The following is a 15,209-nucleotide window of genomic DNA, read 5'->3' as shown; positions in this document are numbered from 1 at the left end:
CACAAATCAAGTGTTACTGTGTGCATAATGTGGACAACCTCCCCAGATTAAATGGAAGCTTCCCTCTATTGCAGTAAATTGTATTATGTAACTGAGCTAGGCTGACAAATAAAATTCCAACTTCCACTTTCTCTTCCCAGCAGAAAGAGCTGCTGGTCCACCCAGCACTTTCTGATAGTCTGACTGTAAAGTACGAAGGCACCCTTGCTCATCCTTTCACACACTCCAAGGCACCGACCGGCCTAATTATTCCCTTATTTCCTCCTGGCAATCTTGTGTGTGCGCAGCTGCTCCTCCGTGCACCCCCTATGCCTAAAGTCTCCTTTCAGAGCCAGTCTCCCTCTCCTTAAAACCCACTTCTTCTCCAACACCAAAAAGATTAATTTAAATACTTTGCTTTAAGGATTTAATCCTGTATTATAACTCTACATTATAAACTCTCCTGAAGGTCTCAGTGTCCAAAAAAGAGCAAAAAAAATCCTAAAACCCTCAAGATGCCCACAGAACTAATCTATGCATAGGAGGCAAATGTTTTTATTGGTATAGATCTAGTCCTGAGCTTCTACCTCACCCACTTTGTTTTCCCTCTGAATGGGATCCCTGAAGCCTCCTGGAGAAAGTAAAGAGCATTCTGCCAGTTTATGTAAGTCAAAGAAGATCGTAAGAACTGGATGACTCAGAAGACTGATGGTGGGATATAGAAAACTTCATCTTCTGATTGTTGTGTAAGCAGTCATGGGGTACAAGGGAAGATCCTCTCACTGGTTAAAAGAAGGAAACTAAGAGTAGGAATAAATGCTCAGTTTTCACAGTGGAGAGAGGTAAATAGCAGGAGTCCCCCAAAGATCTGTACCGGGACCAGTGCTGTTCAATATATTCATAAATGATGTGGGAAAAGGGGTAAACAGTGAGGTGGCAAAGTTTGCAGCTGATACAGAATTACTCAAGATAGTTAACTGTGAAGAGTTACAAAGTAACCTCACAAAACTGGGTGTCTGGGGGCATCAAAATAGCAGATGAAATGCAATGTTGATAAATGCAAAGTAATGCACACTGGAAAACATAATCCCAACTATACATACAAATTGATGGGTTCTGAATAAGCTGTTACCACTCAGGAAAGAGCTCTTGGAGTCCATTGTGGATAGCTCTCCAAAAAGATCTGCTCAATGGGCAGTAGAAGTCCAAAAAGCTATCAATGTTAAGAACCATTAGTGAATGGATAGATAATAAGACAGAAAATAGAACACCACTATATAAATCCATGGCACACTATCACCTTTAATACTGCATGCAGTTCTGGTTGCCCCATCTCAAAAAAGATATTACGAATTGCAAAAAGAACAGAGAAGGGCAACAAAAATTATTAGGGATATGGAACAGCTTCCATATGAGGAGAGATTAAGACTGGGACTATTCAGCTTGGAAAAGAGACTACTAAGGGGGAATATGATGGAGGTGTACAAAATCATGAATGGTGTGGAGAAAAAGAGTTTTGTTTTGTTTTTTAAAACTCTTTTGCCTCTTTACCCCACAGAATGCAAGAACCAGAAGTCACCCAATGAAATTAAGGAAACCTAAGGAAATTCTTCTTCATACAATGCACAGGCAACCTGTGGAACTCAACGCCATGGGATGTTATGAAATCCAAAAGTATAACTGGGTTCAAAAAATATATAGTTAAGTTCCTGGAGGATAGGTCCAATTAGCCAAGATGGTTAGGGATGTAATTCCATGCTCTGAGTGTCTCTACACCTCTGAGTGTCTCTACAACTCTGCCACAAGTTAAGACTGGATGACAGGGGATGGATCACTTGATAATAGCCCTATTCTGATCATTCCCTTGGAAGAATCTGGCATTAGCCACTGTCAGAAGGCAGGATACTGTACTAGATGAACTGATCTAACCCCGTATGGCTATTCTTATGTTCAAATCCTGCTAAATTAAGAAGTAACCAAATTGTTATTGTCTGAAGATTACTCAGTGGTCTGCGTGGAGTTAACTGGTGTGTTTCAGTTTAGTTAGTAGTGAACAAGTATATTCACATTAGAAAGCGCCATATGCAGCATGCTTCTTGACAGTGTACATAGAAAGAGTTTAAAGGCTGAGTGGATGAAAAGCTGCACGGAGAATGAAGCGCCCTTTTACAGGAAGCTACCTCGGATCTGCATTGAGGAACAGTTCCAGGGGCTGAAAAAATAAGCTTGTGTTACCATTGCCCACTGTAAACCTGTTCCATGGACACCAGAATTCATTTTCTAGTGCCATCAATCCAGCAACCACCACAAGCGCTAGAGTCATTTTTAAAAAGGTAAAAGTCATCTTGCTAAGTCAATTTACTAGTTTTTTCAGGCTTTTAGAGACTATGAAATACACATTGTATCAGTTTCAGAAAATACGCTCTTGATCGTAGTTATCTTCCACAGAGACATGATGAAAAACGGTATTAAGCCCATTAATGCTAAGAAGGCTGCAAATAGAAGGGGATTGCTTCCTATTCACAAAAGAAGTTTGTAATACAACAGATACTAAGTACTATAAATCATGTCATGACATGTTTGGTATTCTTTCTAATGCAGCTAAGACTCAGTAATTGAAAAGAGAGTAAAGAAGAAATATTGGCAGCAGATTTCTAGCACCTGGATGATGAGATTAGTCCAAAATAGTTGTGAAGGAATGTTCTAAGCATTAAGTATCTTCTGAAAAGATGTAATTTCTTTATCAGATGAAGGCTAAGATGCTTAAGAGGTGTCTAAAGCAACCCATAAATCCAAAGCATGATCTATGCAAGTTAGAATTGGTTTACAGGAGGGCAGTCTCTCTTTAATATGTCATTAATGCTGCAATATGAAGAAACAAATGAATGTAATGAGTTTGTCAAGTTAACACTTTCACATGCATCCAGGGCCAGTGCAATCACTGAGGCAAACTAGGTGGGCGCCTAGCGGTTGGGGGTGCCTAAAAGCCCGCTCAGGCGAGGAGGTGGAGCGGAGGTGAGCTGGGGCGGGGGAGCATGGGGAGGGCCGCCCACAGTAACGGGGGGGGGGGGCGTGCACAGGGGAACTGCTTCCCACCCCAGATCACCTCCATTCTGCCTCCTCTGTGGAGCACACAGCCCCCATTCTAAGTCTCCTCCAATGAGCGCCGCAAGCCTGGGAGGGGAGGAGAATTAGAGCAGCGCCGGTGTGCTCAGTGGAGGAGAGCTGGGGCGGGCTCCCCGGGTGGGGTTAGCTGCCACGGGGGGGGGCTCCCCAGGCGGGGTTAGCTTCTTCAGGGGGGCTCCCCGGGTGGTGTTAGCTGCCGTGGAGGGGGGTGGGGTTAGCTTCCAGTGGGGGGGTGGAAGTCTCCCTGGGCCGGGTTAGCTGCCGTGGGGGGGGGGGGGGTTCCTCGGGTGGGAGGGGCGGGGGACATGGTTAGCTGCCACAGGGGTGGGACAGTGGGGGGGTTAGCTGGGTGGGGGGGTGGCTCAAGGTGGAAGTTTCGCCTAGGGCACGAAAATTCCTTGCACCGGCCCAGCATTCATCCACAACCTAGCAAAATGTTATGAAAAATGTGACACAGCGTAACTTCCAGGTCACTCAGTAGCAGCTGATGAAATTATTCAACACACTGTACAAATCTGAGGAAGATTAACATTTTAAAGGAATTTAAATTCTTCTAAGGGATCCAAAAAGTCCCAGAAATACTCCCTTACTCCAGGAAGTTGGACCCTACCACTTGTACGTGTATCTTCATAACTCAGGTGACTGGTAAGATGACACATGTCCAACCTCAGAGCTCCTAGTTTAAACACAGCCCACATCAGAAGAATGTGTATATAAGCATATTTTTTCTTTAAAAAATGATCTAACAAATTATACGATATTGCTCCCTTGGAGAACACTGGAGCCTTATTTTAAAGCCCCTTTGACAATCATCAGCACATAAAATACAGTCAGCACAGTTTTAGGATGTGTCTGCACTAGTAATTTGTTTTATAATTTCCCACTGCTGCTGCTATCCGTTCAAGTCTACTGGTGGTCTCTCTATTACAAACAAGAGAGAAGAGGCTGCAGGCATTTTAACAATTGTGTTCAGAACAAGCCTAGACACAAGGCTGGATATTAGTTGTGCAAGAGTGCCAGGGGGCCCTAGTCCATGACTGAGGCTCACTAGGCTAGATATTAGGGCTGTCAAGCAATTAAAAAATTAATCATGATTAATCGCACTGTTAAACAATAATAGAATACTATTTATTTAAATATTTTGGGACATTTTCTACATTTTCAAATATATTTATTTCAATTACAAACAGAATATAAAGGGTACAGTGCTCACTTTATATTAATTTTTGATTAAAAGTATTTGCATTATAAAAAAACATTTTTCAAATCACCCAATACAAGAACTGTTATACAATCTCTTTATCATGAAAGTTGAATTTACAAAACGTAGAACTGTGTAAAAAAAAACTTGCATTCAAAAATAAAACAATGTAAAACTTTAGAGCTTACAAGTCCACTCAGTCCTACTTGTTCAGCCAATCGCTCAGACAAACAAGTTTGTTTACATTTGCAGGAGATAATGCTGCCTGCTTCTTGTTTACAATATCACGTGAAAGTGAGAACAAGGGTTCTCATGACACTGTTGTAGCCAGCATCACAAGATATTTATGTGCCAGATCCGCTAAAGATTCATATGTCCCTTCATGCTTCAACCACCATTCTAGGGGACATGCGTCCATGCTGATGATGGGTTCTGCTCGACAACAATCCAAAGTAGTACAGACTGATTCATGTTCATTTTCATTATCTGAGTCAGATGCCACCAGCAGAAGATTGATTATCTTTTTTGGTTGTTCGGATTCTGTAGTTTCCGCATTGGAGTGTTGCTCTTTTAAGCCTTCTGAAAGCATGCTCCACACCTCGTCCCTCTCAGATTTTGGAAGGCACTTCAGATTCTTAAATGCTGGGTCAAGTGCCGTAGCTATCTTTAGAAATCTCACATTGGTACTTTCTTTGTGTTTTGTGAAATCTGCAGTGTTCTTAAAATGAACAACATATGCTGGGTCATCATCCAAGAATGCTATAACATAAAATAAACGGCAGAATGTGGGTAACACAGAGCAGGGGGCATACAATTCTCCCCAAGGAGTTCAGTCACAAATTTAATTAATGCATTTCTTTTTGAACGAGCATCATCAGCATGGAAGCATGTCCTCTGGAATGGTGGCCAAAGCATTAAGGGGCATATGAATATTTAGCACAGGGGTCACCAACTCAGTGCCCACGGGTGCCATGGTGCCCGCCAGGGCGTCTAAGTGTGCCCGCGTACTGGCCAGTAAACAAGCATCTGCTGAAATGCCTCCAACAAGCAGCGTCATCCAGAGGCGTTGCCGCCGAAATGCTGCTGATTTTCGGTGGTGACGCCTCTGGATGCTGCTGCTTGTCAGCGGTATTTTGGCGGCAACGCCTATTGACATTGCCGCTTGTCAGCGGCCTTTCGGCGGATGCTCGTCCGCTGCCATGGTCCTCCATGGCTTATCTGGCACTTGCCAGACGAAAAAGGTTGGGGACCACCGATTTAGCATATCTGGAACGTAAATACCTTGCAATGCCTGCTACAAAAGTGCCATGCAAACGGCCTGTTCTCACTTTCTGGTGACATTGTAAATAAGAAGAGGGTAGCATTAGCTCCTGTAAATATAAACAAACTTGTTTGTCTGAGCGACTGGCTGAACAAGAAGTAGGACTGAGTGCACTTGTAAGCTCTAAAGTTTTACATTGTTTCGTGAGTGCAGACATGTAACAAAAAAATCTACATTTGTAAATTGCACTTTCACAACAGAGATTGTACTACATTACTTGCATGAGGTGAATTTAAAAATGATAAACAAAAAATAATATTTTTATCATTTTTACAGTGCAAATATTTATCAAAAATAATATACACTTTGATTTCAATCACAACACAGAATACAATATATATGAAAACGTAGATCATCATCCAAAACATTTAATAAATGTCAATTGGTATTCTATTGTTTAGCAGTGACATTAAAACTGTGATTAATCATGATTAATTTTTTTAATCCCAATTAATTTTTTTGAGTTAATTGTGTGAATTAACTGCGATTAATCAACAGACTTACTAGACGGGGGGGCGGGATAGCTCAGTGGTTTGAGCATTAGCCTGCTAAACCCAGAGTTGTGAGCTCAATCCTTGAGGGGGCCATTTAGGGAACTGTGGTTTAAAAAAAAAAAAAAAAAAGACTGTCTGGGAATTTGTCCTGCTTTGAGCAGCGGGTTGGACTAGATCTCCTGAGGTCCCCCCTTCCAACCCTGATATTCTATATGATACAAACATAACCAAAAGATCATCTTTGTTCCACAGAGCTTACAATCTAAGCTGACTAACAAAAGGCAAACAGGAAGATATAACAGACAGGGGGAGCACAAGGAAACAATGATGCAATTAGTGCTTCCACTGTTGCTGCTACAGGGAGAAACAATGGCCAATTTCAGGGTGGTGGTGGGGAGTAAGCATAGGTAAAGGGCGAAGCGTTCAGTGTGGATAGGAAACATTTTTTGAATAATTAATTAGCAGAAGTCATGCCATAGACTAACCAACTATAGCATGGCTTTAACAAAGTTCTTAACATAACTAACTTTTTTTTTAATTAATTAGTGAGAGATACAGATATAGATTAGTGCAACCCATATTACAGTAGAGTCTGGTCAGAGCTGTTCTTAAAATCTGGTTTCAAATACATGAGTATTAAAGTGAACAGGACCACTAGTTCAGAGCGGATAACGCAATCTCAAATTAGTCAACAAAACTCTGAAAGAGGAAGAGGACCTACTATAAACTGGAATATTTGGGAGAGTGAGGACCTGAAATATTGAATGAACAATTAGCTAAAGTGAATTTGTCACTCATCCAGTACTCAGGTCATAAGGCAGCCAGAGTATTAACTAATCCTTAAGTATTAGGCATTGGTAGAATCTTCTCTTGGAAAATGCCAAAGAGAGTTTAAAAATAAATACTAATTCTAAAAGAATTTTGAATTTCCCCAATTTGTAATCAGGCTCGTGCTGGCTGTTCTTTGGATAACATCTCACAGAATCTACAGGGGAATCTCATTAATATTCACTACTAGAAGGACCACTGTCAATCAATATTAAAACCTACACACACACACTCACTCCTGTTACCAACACTACTTTAGATTACTACAACTAAAATAATTTTTAAAATCTAATTTCTTTTTGCATTTCACTTAACTTTGGCAAAAAAAATAAAACTACTTGGTTTCAGTTTTCAGTCAGTTATGTACAAATCAGTTTCAAACTATGATACTCATGGGCAAAGAAAATATCTGAGTTTTCACCAATGCAAGGAATATTTATATATTTAAAACAAAAACAAAAAAAAAACCCACACAAACCCTGTCAATTCAGGAAAAAACAATGAAAATGTTTCTGTTTCTATCTGGGTTTACAAAAAAACTCTCTTAAGGAGTGAGTCACCTAAAATTAGCTGATAATGCCTTAGCACAGGGACTCTCAAACTGGGGGTCATGAGGTTATTACGTAGCGGGTTGCAAGCTGTCAGCCTCCACCCGCAAAGCCCACTTCACCTCCAGCATTTATAATAGTGTTAAGTATATTTAAAAAGTGTTAGTTTATAAGGGTGTCACACTCAGAGACTTGCTCTGTGAAAGGGGTCACTACTACAGACATTTAAGAACCACTGCCTTAGAAGCTGACCCCAGAAGTCAAATCAGGAATCCTAACTCTATCTGAATCCTTCTAAGACTTCAGATTTTACTTAATATTATTATATCTGAAGTTCCTGTCACAGGTTTCTGCAAGTAACCTAGAATTAATTATGTAATATTTATAGGAGTTTCATAAAGAAAAGGAGGGTATAGTCTTGTGTTTATGGCACTGAACTGGACTCAGGAAACCCGGATTCAATTCCCAGTTCTTCCACATGCTTCTTGTATAACTGAACAAGTAACTTGATCTCTCTGGTCTCAATTCCTCACCTGCAGCAGCAGCTCTGGCCTAAACAGAAGGATCTGCAGCTTTCTCAAATTGCACCAGACTGAAAGATGAAGAAAGGGACACTTGTGCTCTGCTATGCCTGCTCTCCCATCCTCTAAGAAAACCTGGGAAAATTTGGGAGAAATTCACTTCAAACTAGGCAGATAAGGACATGACGTTTCTTTGAGTCCCCGCTCCGCCTCCTCAGTCCGAAAGACCCTGACAGCCAAGAAGATGTGTGCAAGGAGAAATATCTCTAATATCAGGTTGGATGATGGGGGGAAAGGTCTGTTAATGTCCAGCATGGGGAAGCTGGAGAGAACTCTCAACACCAAGAAACAGCAGGGGAAGAAGCACATGGGCTCCCCGCCTCAAAGGGTATGTCTAAACTGTAATTATACACCCAAAGCTGGCCTGTTCCAGCAGAAGCGGGCTCACGGGGCTCAGGCTCGCAGCGCTGTTTAATTGTACTGTAGATGTTCCAATTCCACCTGCAATCCAAGTTCTGGGACTCTCCCACCTCACTGGGTCCTATAGCCTGAGCTCCAGCCCGAGCCCAAATATCTATAGCGCAATTAAACGGCCTGTTAGCCAAAGCCCTGCAAAACCAAGCAGCTGTCATGGGCTAACGCCAGGTTTTTAACTGTAGTGTAGGCACGCCCCAAGAGATGAGGGAAAACCCTTCCTGGAGATGGAATAGAGCTGAGTGAATGGAGGTTAGAGAGAACGTTACTGCAGGAGAGCACAGCAAAACAGTTATTGTTAAACTGGCCACGATAGCAGAGATACCCCACTTCCCCATTATTTAGTCACCCTGACCTTCTCTATGATAGAAAATGAGGATCTGTAAAAATATGAGTCTATCTGCACTTCAAGCAGTCTATTACAGTATACATACCTGTTCTAAACTATGCCCATAAGGCACAGATGCTAATTAGAAGGAACAGATCCAGGACTGAGATCACAGAAATGAGATTCCTGTAGTAGCTTAGTGGTTTTGATGGATTCACAAAACTGAAGCACATAAGCCAAATAAATGTTCAAATACATCAACAGAAATATGCATGGAAAAAGAGAAAGGCCGCCACAATGAGCTACACATATTGTTGTTCCCAAGGATGCTGGAAAACTGCAGGGGGGGAAATTGATTACAATTATCAGGAATTCTTCCAGTACTTCACATACCGTAACACTGATACATTTATAAAAATGGGAAATGCCAACTGTGAGCTTAAGCTGACAGGCAGGTCAGCAATGAGAAAGAAAATGTGTATGTGCTGCGTCTCTGGAGATGCGAGCCTAGTCTCCTTAGCCTGATCTGATTTACAGAAAGCAGTGCTACTGCAGTACTTACAAGGAGTGCTGTGTGTCTGTGTGGGCCTGTACTGCACCCAAACTGCAACTTCCATCACTGGAACAACAGTGTGATTCTGTAGCACAGATCAGGCTTCCATGGAATCCCTTGCATGGTGATCAATGTTTGTAGCAGCTAAACAAAGAGGAGCTATGTGCTCATCCTCCAGGCAGGAGGCAAGGTGCTACACCAAGTACAGGTAGTGTAGTGGGAGGATTCTGGTTTGGAGAAAGGGTAGTCAAAGCACTAATACTAGATAAAGGGGAAGAGTCGGTCCAAGACAGATAATGTTTGGTTTGTTTTTTAGTGCATTGGCTCCAATTAGCATTTTTTCTTAAATGTAAGTGCTAAAATTATTACAAATGGCAATGATCCAAAAATCTTTCAGGGTAACACCTCACTTAGGCAAGCACCCAACTAGAAAGGAAGAGTTCCTACATTTGCTGCTGCTGCTGCTTAGTTAGAGATGGTTTTCTGTAAGCTTGAGTGACCAAAAGTAAGAGTACATCAGTTTACAAATTGTTGCAAATGGCAATGATCCAAAAATCTTTCAGGGTAACACCTCACTTAGGCAAGCACCCAACTAGAAAGGAAGAGTTCCTACATTTGCTGCTGCTGCTGCTTAGTTAGAGATGGTTTTCTGTAAGCTTGAGTGACCAAAAGTAAGAGTACATCAGTTTACATTGGTGAGATCGTCATCATAACAATAAAGGATAGAAACGACTTAAAAAAAAAAAAGCGGAGTTTCTGAATAAGCCACTATCAATTACAAGAGCACCCAAAAAGTCCTGGGTTCAGTGATTTTATTCCCACACTCTCTACATGCTGCTGTTATTAGCTCACCCTTAGTTCCAAGTCTGGTCTTTTAAAAATGCATTGTGTGGCAGCTGTGATGCTACCAGACTGTCCTAATTACAATATCCAATAACCACAAGATTTTTAAAAAATCATTTGTAATAGTCAAGGAATGATTCATTCAAAAAGTCATTTCAAAACACAGACAGTAAGTATGATATAAAGTCCTAGAAGCCTAACTAGAAGGCCAAAGTTGCAAGTAGTCAGCACCCTTTCTTCAGCTGATATCAGTAAGAAGTGAGGTTGCAGAGCACCTTACAGAATCAAGCCCTAGGAAAGTGAAGTTATAAGGTGGAGGTTAACGGAGCATACATCAGTCTTACTATCCGTCTTAAAGCAGTTTTTGAATGTACTTCCAATGGTTTTAGAGAGAAGTTCAGGGAATGTCATGCCTTCTTTTAATTTACATATTATGAAAACAATTCTTAATGAATGGGATTTCATATCTCCCTGAACAGAATGCTGTACACCCAACCCACCACTGACAACTGCTTACTGGAGAGTAAATATCTGCTAGTTTCTTTTTCTTCCTGAAAGACTCCAAAATTATTACTTTGTATACTAAATCATATAGTATGAGATTTCACAATATACTGTTTTTGTCCTTCCAAATAGTTATATGATTGAATTAGTTTCCATCTCGACTGTGGTTCTTAAATCTCTGGAGTACTGGGTTCCAGTTCTGGGTCAGGTTACAAGTGAAAACGTGTTTGATGTTTTAGGTGATTTTGTTCAGCTCTCACACAAAAATAAAATAAAATAAAATAAAATTAACGGCCATTACTGTGTGTGACAGTCTCTGCTCAACAGCAGCTCGGGACTGGAATACCACCGTTCTGGTCAGTTAGGAGTAGTTCATTGGAAGAGCTGTTTAGGGAAGCCAATGCCATTTAATCCCTCAAAGAATAGGCAACTAAATTCACACACATACATACGCTCACACACAAAGACAACTTTCACAGCATATATAAAATCATCATCAAGGATAGGCCATACTTAAAATGAAGTAACATCAGCATCTCTTATTGTTGAAACTAAAAGCCATTGTATTATTTGTTGCAGTTGCAACAACAACAGAATACAAGCAAAATGTTGTTCTTTAGCTTCATACTTTCTAAAATCTGTTTCAAATAAAATATAGACATTAACCAGGAGATGTTTTTTTCTAACACTGTAATAACTTTGTGTCTAGCAATGATAATTTTTGGTTGCTGCTTTAAGATATTTGCTGAACGCTGATGAAAAGAATAGCTATGAAAATCTGCTATACAGCAGTGATTAAAGGAAACACATTTGAAACACAAAGTGGGGGTCTTACAACCAGGTTCTGCTAGGCAAAGAAAACATTCCCTTCCCTCTTTTAGTATTAGCAATACCATTTACACTGAGAAATGCTTTTACTTGTCCTCATGCTCTAAAGTCGAAGTGCAGGCATCCAATTTCCAGTAGCCTGAGGCCCTGTATACTCAAACCACACCCCAAGGCAAGGTACCAAATGACAAGCATATTGTAACTGTTGCCACATACTTTAGCTAGGACTGCTAGGTTAAAGTATGCAATCCTTCTTGGCTAAGGTACAGATTTAAATGCTTGGGTTGCAATTGTTGCTATACCTCAAAATAAAGCAACCAGGGAAACACCCTTCAAAAAGGAGAGACCCGCCCCCAGGGCCATATTGGGAAGTGTACTAAATCAGTGGTTCTCAACCAGGGGTCTGGGAGGCCCCGAGAGCAGGTTTAAGGGTGCCACCAAGCAGGACCAGCATTAGACTCATTAGGGCCCAGGGTAGAAAGATGAAGCCCCACTGTATGGGGCTGAAGCCCAGGGCCCTGAGCTCCACCCTGCCACCTGGGGCTGAAGCTGAAGCCTGAGCAACTTAGCTTTGCTGGGGCCCCGGTGGCATGGGGCCCAGGCAACTATTTGACTTGCTACCCCCTAATGCCAGCTCTGGCTTTTATATGCAGAAAACCAGTTATTGTGGCACAGGTGGGCCATGGAGTTTTTATAGCATGGTGTGCGTGGCGGGAGGGCTCAGAAAGAAAAAGGTTGAGAACCCTTGTACTAGATGGCCTAAGACTCCTGCTTATGTGTATTCCACCCACTCCTGATGCCACCCACATTGTCTGGCTTTCCTGTATCCAGCCAGGTGTCTGTCTGATAAGAAACAGGAAGTGCCACTGAGCCCCACCAAAATCTCAGAATTCACAATACGTTACAAATGGTCACTGAGTCACCGGCTTGATCTGTTCAACAGACACACACCCTGGCTCCCTGATCCAAGCCAGGGGCGGGCAGGTCAGAGTCAAGCAATTCCTTCCACAGCTGAACAAATGAAAGAGGCTGCAGAAAGACAGACATTCTTTGCAGATCTGCAAGAAAGGGGACAGATCTAGATTCACACACAATGAAGCTTCTTACTAGCAACAATGTTGCATTCAATAAGCTGCCCTCCCAGGTTGGAAGGATGAAAAAACCCCGTCACAATTAAAGGGCAACAGCGATTTGCCCAATTACCATCTATGGCAATGCTCCGTATGGATCTCTGCGAGGGACGTGTGACTCACTGCCTAGTAACATGCCTTGTCACCATAAGTAATTCCCTGTACTCCGACTCGCCCTCCCTCGCTCCCGCCCCAAAGCCACAGACCTTGCGGATAACGGGGACCAACTTACTGAGGTGTAGTTTGTTTTCTGGCTCTGGTTTCGTACCTCCTGTTCCTGAAACTGTAACCCTGCCAGGTGTTTCTCCAGAGCCTCCCAGTCCATAGTCGGGAGCTGGGGCTCCTGCTCTTGCAGCCAAATGCCCCCCGTGGAGCTGTCCAAGGGGTGCCCGGGGGCGACCCCCCCTCCGCCGCGGAGCCTCCCCACAGCCGGCTGGGCTTTGCGCCCTCCTGCCCCGCGGTGTCCCGTCCTGCGGCTGGGGGGCACCACGTTGCCGTTCTGCCGGAGGTCCTGGGCCGGGGGGTTGCCGTTGGGGGCGGGGGGCGGCATGGTGCTGGAGGCGCTGGTGCTTCTCACATCCTCCAGCTCCTCCGCCAAACTCCTTCGCCTGGCAGCCTTGGCATCGCAGCCGGCGGCGCAGAGCCCGTCCTCCTCCCACGCGGCAGTGCCCTTCCTGCCGTACCCCAGGTAATCCTCCTCCTCCTCCTCCTCCCCCGAGTCCTCCAGGGCCGCCAAGTCCAGGCTGCCGGGGGAGGGGGAGGATTTGCACTCCGAGCAAGGGGTGACTTTGCTGGAGCTGGACTCGGAGCTGGAGCGGCTGCTGCACGCGTCGCTTCCTAAATCCATCCCATCCTCGCGGTAATCCTGAGGGGGAGAGAAGGAAACACGCAGCGGATTAGAGAGCAGGAACCAGCCGCCTCCTGTCTGGCCGCCGCCCGCGGGAAGCGCATCGCCTCCGGGCGCAGAAAGCCCGGCCACGGATGTGCCTCCCCAGCTAGCGCCGCGTCCAGATTTGCAAGGGGGGGGGGGCTGCTCTAGGGGCTCTCACCCCCCCCACCCCCAGGCCAGGGGCTTCCCCGACTCTCCCAAAGTTTCCTGCCACCTCCCCCCCCCGCGCTCCGGCCGGAGGAAGCACCGGCGCCCGTTCTCCGCCCGCTTTGGGGGAGCGGGTCTCGTGCCCCCGCCCCCCGGGATCCTGGCGCTCACCCCCGGGGAGGGGAGGGGAGGGGAGGGGCAGGCGCCTTCGTCAGGGCTCCATGGTGTGGTCAGGAGGCGGCTGGCCCCATAGCTCAGCCACTGGCTCCTCTGGCGGCGGCAACGTCCCGGCTGCCGCGTCCAGCCGCTGAGCCGGGGACCCGCCGGCAGCGCAGCGAAACGGGGGGTGCGGGAGGGAGCTCGGCCGGCAGCCGTGGCATGAAGTCCCGTCCCCACGCTGCCGGCGTAAGAAGCAACGGGGAGGCTGGTGCTCACACCGCCCCCTGCGGTACAGCCGGGCAAGGCGCAGCGCTGCAGCTCAGGCGAGGACTGGAACGGCTGTTTCTCCTCTTACTGCTCCTTCCCAGGCAAACCCCTGAGAGCTGCACCCTCTAACCATGTGCACACAGGAACCTGGCCCGGCAACAATAAGCTGCACTCGGGTAAGGCACGGTCACAAATTCCCCCTTTTTTTTGTAGGAAGAGAAACACATTGTGATCCTATGAACTTTGGAGCAGCTTCTGATAAACGGGTTGTGAGCTGGCAGGAATCCAGCCACCCCTTCGGCTCTCATTCATTTGCTTTCTTTTTCGGGCCCTCCAGCATGCACAGCTTGAACCGCCTGCAGCCATGAAATGAAGTCTATTATTACAAAAGCCACACAAAAAGAGTTTATAGCAAATGAGGACTAAGGCCATATAATACCAGTATCTACATGTACCAACCAGTGCAAGTAGCCCAGCACACTTTGCAATCATACCCCTGTCTCAGATGTACAAGGTTTCTTTGAATAATTTTAAAGAACGTTTTGAAGCAATTAATGCCTGACTTATATAGCAGCCTGCAATAATGTAACACACAAGCTGTACCTTAGTGCACCCAGCTAAGCAATGTCATATTATTATTCTCTTCAACTCTCTTGTCTTTTTAACTAAGATTGAGTAGAGAAAGCCTGGTTCAGAATCAGACGTGGGTTCTAGGCCCAGCTCAGCCAGAGGTTCACTACCCAGTCTACTTCCCCAGCTGTGACTCAGTTTCACGGCTTACCCTCCTCTATTACTTTGAGTTCTGTGAGTGAAGAGTGCTCAAGAACACAATAAATTTAGTACAAATATAGTAACAGTTTAGTGGTTGAAACCTTCTCCCAGAGGACTATATTCTGCTCAGGGGGACAGTAAGGTTCCTATTCACTGTACAGGGCATATCCATATTGTAAAATGTCCCTCCTACTGTAAAAATAAAGGCTAAAAATGTCATAAGTGCTTAAGTCACTTAGTAGCCTAAATCCTATATACAAAATCACCTAAAAACACTCAGGTGCCAGTCCCATTGAAA

The 15,209-nt window shown here is 44.3% G+C and overlaps 1 protein-coding gene across 2 annotated transcripts in view; it reads right to left on the bottom strand.

Moving 5' to 3' along the window:
* The window catches only part of LOC123377422 (schwannomin-interacting protein 1), a 121,678-nt gene extending 107,465 nt beyond the window's left edge, over positions 1-14,213 (bottom strand). Inside the window, exons 1-2 of one of the 2 annotated variants that reach the window (XM_045030325.1) lie at positions 13,886-14,213; positions 12,911-13,543 (exon numbers count right to left, since the gene is read on the bottom strand). In XM_045030325.1, the coding sequence (XP_044886260.1) occupies positions 12,911-13,525 (615 nt within the window). In that variant the 5' untranslated portion in view covers positions 13,526-13,543; positions 13,886-14,213. Of the gene's footprint in view, positions 1-12,910; positions 13,544-13,885 lie in introns of those variants that run through there. The other variant, XM_045030324.1, reaches the window with a different exon arrangement.
* Positions 14,214-15,209: the final 996 nt, after the last annotated feature.

The sequence above is a fragment of the Mauremys mutica genome, chromosome 9 (assembly GCF_020497125.1).
Source record: "Mauremys mutica isolate MM-2020 ecotype Southern chromosome 9, ASM2049712v1, whole genome shotgun sequence".
NCBI lineage: Eukaryota > Metazoa > Chordata > Testudines > Geoemydidae > Mauremys > Mauremys mutica.
This window is presented reverse-complemented; position numbering and strand designations above follow the sequence as displayed.